The 5,192-nt window shown below is 29.9% G+C and overlaps 1 protein-coding gene across 1 annotated transcript; it reads right to left on the bottom strand.

The window, feature by feature from the left end:
* Positions 1-393: 393 nt before the first annotated feature.
* Positions 394-2,166, bottom strand: Bm17192 (Uncharacterized protein; the record flags this gene model as incomplete). The annotated part of the gene is made up of 3 exons (XM_043082977.1): positions 394-492; positions 773-1,341; positions 1,431-2,166. The coding sequence occupies 3 exons, from the start codon at positions 2,164-2,166 to the stop codon at positions 394-396; spliced, it is 1,404 nt and encodes a 467-aa protein (XP_042938911.1).
* Between the last annotated feature and the right edge of the window lie 3,026 nt (positions 2,167-5,192).

Genomic DNA, 5,192 nt, shown 5'->3' with positions numbered 1-5,192 from the left:
AATTTTTATTATCATAAACAACCAACAATTTAATTCTACTAATTTCATTCTTTGTCTTTCACAGTTTTTTTTTTCCTAAAATTTAATCATTTCCTATCCATTAAATCAATTAATCTATTTGATAATAATAAATCAATCTTATGTGCAACAAATAATTTTTTTTTTTTTTTATCTCATAAATCGATCTACTGTTACTCAATAAATCGATTTGAAAATTGATTTATTATTATCAGTGTGTTTCAATCAGCTACAAAAGTGACAAAAAATTTTCACAAACATTTCAAATTTTTCTGACTTAAAATTTTCAAAATAATTTTTTATCACTTGTGCTTAATTTTTTTTAAAAAAAAAAAAAAACTTATCTTCTTACATATTTCATCAATTCATAAAATTTCAAATTTTCATAATAACTTTTTTTTTTTTTGAAAAAAGAAAGAAAAGAAGAAGATGTATAATTGTATTATAATGTAATTTCACATCACCAAAATTATCCTATTATAATGAAAAAATCAAATGAAATATTATATCATTGCAAATATATAAATAGCAAATAAAATTAATTATCATAAATAAATACGAATTAAAATTTAAAATTAGAAAAAAAAGAACAATTCATTTTTATTAGTGATAATAACAGATACGGTAAGAAGAGGTACGGTGGGAAAAATACGGAATATAAGGCGCAGTGATAAGAGATAGGTGATAAGATGTACGGTAATAAGAAATACGGTAGCAAGAGGTAGGTAATAAGAGGTACGGTGGTAAGAGGTACCATGATAAGAGGCACCATGATAAGAGGTACGGTGATAAGAGGTGCAGTGATAAGAGGTACGGTGGTAAGAGGTACCATGATAAGAGGTACCATGATAAGAGGTACGGTGGTAAGAGGTACCATGATAAGAGGTACCGTGATAAGAGGTGCAGTGATAAGGGGTACCGTGATAAGAGGTACCGTAATAAGAGGTACCAAGATAAGAGGTACGGTGGTAAGAGGTACAGTGACAAGAAGTACCATGATAAAAGGTACCGTGATAAGAGGCACGGTGATAAGAGGTACCATGATAAGAGGTACCATGATAAGAGGTACGGTGGTGAGAGGTACCATGATAAGAGGTACCGTGATAAGAGGTGCAGTGATAAGGGGTACCGTGATAAGAGGTACCGTAATAAGAGGTACCAAGATAAGAGGCACCATGATAAGAGGTACCGTGATAAGAGGTGCAGTGATAAGAGGTGCAGTGATAAGGGGTACCGTGATAAGAGGTACGGTGATAAGAGGTGCAGTGATAAGAGGTACCATGATAAGAGGTATCATAATAGGAGGTACCAAGATAAGAGGTACTATGATAAGAGGTACCATGGTAAGAGGTACCGTGATAAGAAACAGTGATAAGAGGTACCAAGATAAGAGGTACTATGATAAGAGGTACCATGGTAAGAGGTACCGTGATAAGAAACACGGTGATAAGAGGTACCATGATATGAGGTTCCAAGATAAGAGGTACCATGATAAGAGGTACGGGTAAGAGGTACCATGATAAGAGGTACCATGATAAGAGGTACAGTGACAAGAGGTACCATGATAAGAGGTACCGTGATAAGAGGTACGGTGATAAGAGGTACAGTGATAAGAGGTACCAAGATAAGAGGTACCATGATAAGAGGTACAGTGGTAAGAGGTACGGTGGTAAGAAGTACAGTGATAGGAGGTGCAGTGATAAGAGGTACGGCGATAAGAGGTACGGTAACAAGAAGTACAGCGGTAAGAAGTACGGTAACGTAAGGTACGGTAGTAAGAGGTACGATAACAGGAGGTACAGTGGTAAGAGGTACGGTTACAAGAGGTACAGTGGTAAGAGGTACCATGATAAGAGGTACAGTGATAAGAGGTACAATGATAGGAGGTTCAGTGATAAGAGGTACCATGATAAGAGGTACAGTGATAAGAGGTACGGTGATAAGAGGTACAATGATAAGAGGTACAGTGATAAGAGGTACAATGATAGGAGGTACAGTGATAAGAGGTACCATGATAAGAGGTACAGTGATAAGAGGTACGGTGATAAGAGGTACAATGATAAGAGGTACAGTGATAAGAGGTACCATGATAAGAGGTACGGTGATAAGAGGTACCATGATAAGAGGTACAGTGATAAGAGGTACCATGATAAGAGGTACAGTGATAAGAGGAAGATAAGAGGTACGGTGGTAAGAGGTACCATGATAAGAGGTACCATGATAAGAGGTACGGTGATAAGAGGTGCAGTGATAAGAGGTACCGTGATAAGAGGTACCGTGATAAGAGGTACGGTGATAAGAGGTGCAGTGATAAGAGGTACGGTAACGAAAGGTACAATGGTAAGAGGTACGGTTACAAGAGGTACAGTGATAAGAGGTACGGTAACGAAAGGTACAATGGTAAGAGGTACGGTTACAAGAGGTACAGTGATAAGAGGTACGGTAACAAAAGGTACAGTGGTAAGAAGTACGGTAACGTAAGGTACAGTGGCCTTAGTGATAAATTATGACTTTAGAAAAAATTTGACTTTAGTGATAAATTTATAATTGACATAAACTGTTATAATATCTCTACTAGCCAAGCCAATAAGTGTTAAATTTTTCATCTAATGTTACTCAAGTTTCAAAAGCAGAATTTTATATTTATATTTTTAGCTTAAATTATATTTTTGTCAAATTAATTTTTTTATTTAAATAAGAAAAGTTTTTATTAAAAAAAATTCCATTCAGTTGTAATAGTTTCAAATAATTACAGCTATCAGTTTTACGTAATTTATGCATATTTTAACAATTTCAGCAGTTTTATGCTTATATTTGAATTTATAATTTTAATTTTGCGCTCAAATCTTTTTTTAGAATAATTGAATCGTGATAGTATGATATTATTATCAGAACTATATTTGATAACTTTTAAAAATAACTAATTAATTGATAATTAGTAAAACTGCTATAGAATCCTAATTATTATTGATTAAATCTATTAGATTCAAAACATTTGCTGTTAAACTGAATGAAATTATGAGAAATTTAATATGATTTTTTTTTTTTTTTTTTTTTGCTCATTAAATCATTAAATGATCAATGCCGCATTCTTTAAAAGCATTAATTGATTCAACTGATTTAATCAATATTATCAAATCAGTGTAAATAATTTACCAATATTATCATATCACAATATCAATGTAATTTAAGTAGATTAAGGATATTAAATGTTAAATTATTTTTATAATATCAATATTCTATCAGTTATAATCAGTGTGACATTTTTGTGACAATTTCTCCTTTCCTAAATTCATTTGCATTCAAATGAAAGCACTTTTAATGATTTGTTAATTTATCAATTTTTTTTTTTCTTAAACGCTCTTACGCTGATCATACAGCTAATTGATAAATAACACATTTCAATTGTTTTGCTGATAAGATATATCAAAATGAACTTTTATAAGATTGATCTGAACATCTTAGCTGAATCATTCATTTATTTTCAAATTAATTTTTATTATCATAAACAACCAACAATTTAATTCTATTAATTTCATTCTTTGTCTTTCACAGTTTTTTTTTTCCTAAAATTTAATCATTTCCTATCCATTAAATCAATTAATCTATTTGATAATAATAAATCAATCTTATGTGCAACAAATAATTTTTTTTTTTTTTTATCTCATAAATCGATCTACTGTTACTCAATAAATCGATTTGAAAATTGATTTATTATTATCAGTGTGTTTCAATCAGCTACAAAAGTGACAAAAAATTTTCACAAACATTTCAAATTTTTCTGACTTAAAATTTTCAAAATAATTTTTTATCACTTGTGCTTAATTTTTTTTAAAAAAAAAAAAAACTTATCTTCTTACATATTTCATCAATTCATAAAATTTCAAATTTTCATAATAACTTTTTTTTTTTTTGAAAAAAGAAAGAAAAGAAGAAGATGTATAATTGTATTATAATGTAATTTCACATCACCAAAATTATCCTATTATAATGAAAAAATCAAATGAAATATTATATCATTGCAAATATATAAATAGCAAATAAAATTAATTATCAAGCCTAAGCCTAAGCCTAAGCCTAAGCCTAAGCCTAAGCCTAAGCCTAAGCCTAAGCCTAAGCCTAAGCCTAAGCCTAAGCCTAAGCCTAAGCCTAAGCCTAAGCCTAAGCCTAAGCCTAAGCCTAAGCCTAAGCCTAAGCCTAAGCCTAAGCCTAAAGCCTAAGCCTAAGCCTAAGCCTAAGCCTAAGCCTAGCCTAAGCCTAAGCCTAAGCTAAGCCTAAGCCTAAGCTAAGCCTAAGCCTAAGCCTAAGCCTAAGCCTAAGCCTAAGCCCCCCGTAATTTATGCATATTTTAACAATTTCAGCAGTTTTATGCTTATATTTGAATTTATAATTTTAATTTTGCGCTCAAATCTTTTTTTAGAATAATTGAATCGTGATAGTATGATATTATTATCAGAACTATATTTGATAACTTTTAAAAATAACTAATTAATTGATAATTAGTAAAACTGCTATAGAATCCTAATTATTATTGATTAAATCTATTAGATTCAAAACATTTGCTGTTAAACTGAATGAAATTATGAGAAATTTAATATGATTTTTTTTTTTTTGCTCATTAAATCATTAAATGATCAATGCCGCATTCTTTAAAAGCATTAATTGATTCAACTGATTTAATCAATATTATCAAATCAGTGTAAATAATTTACCAATATTATCATATCACAATATCAATGTAATTTAAGTAGATTAAGGATATTAAATGTTAAATTATTTTTATAATATCAATATTCTATCAGTTATAATCAGTGTGACATTTTTGTGACAATTTCTCCTTTCCTAAATTCATTTGCATTCAAATGAAAGCACTTTTAATGATTTGTTAATTTATCAATTTTTTTTTTCTTAAACGCTCTTACGCTGATCATACAGCTAATTGATAAATAACACATTTCAATTGTTTAGCTGATAAGATATATCAAAATGAACTTTTATAAGATTGATCTGAACATCTTAGCTGAATCATTCATTTATTTTCAAATTAATTTTTATTATCATAAACAACCAACAATTTAATTCTATTAATTTCATTCTTTGTCTTTCACAGTTTTTTTTTTCCTAAAATTTAATCATTTCCTATCCATTAAATCAATTAATCTATTTGATAATAA

Source organism: Brugia malayi (assembly GCF_000002995.4).
Source record: "Brugia malayi strain FR3 genome assembly, contig: Bm_051, whole genome shotgun sequence".
NCBI lineage: Eukaryota > Metazoa > Nematoda > Chromadorea > Rhabditida > Onchocercidae > Brugia > Brugia malayi.
Note: the sequence above shows the minus strand (reverse complement) of the source record. Positions and strands in the feature narration are given on the sequence as shown.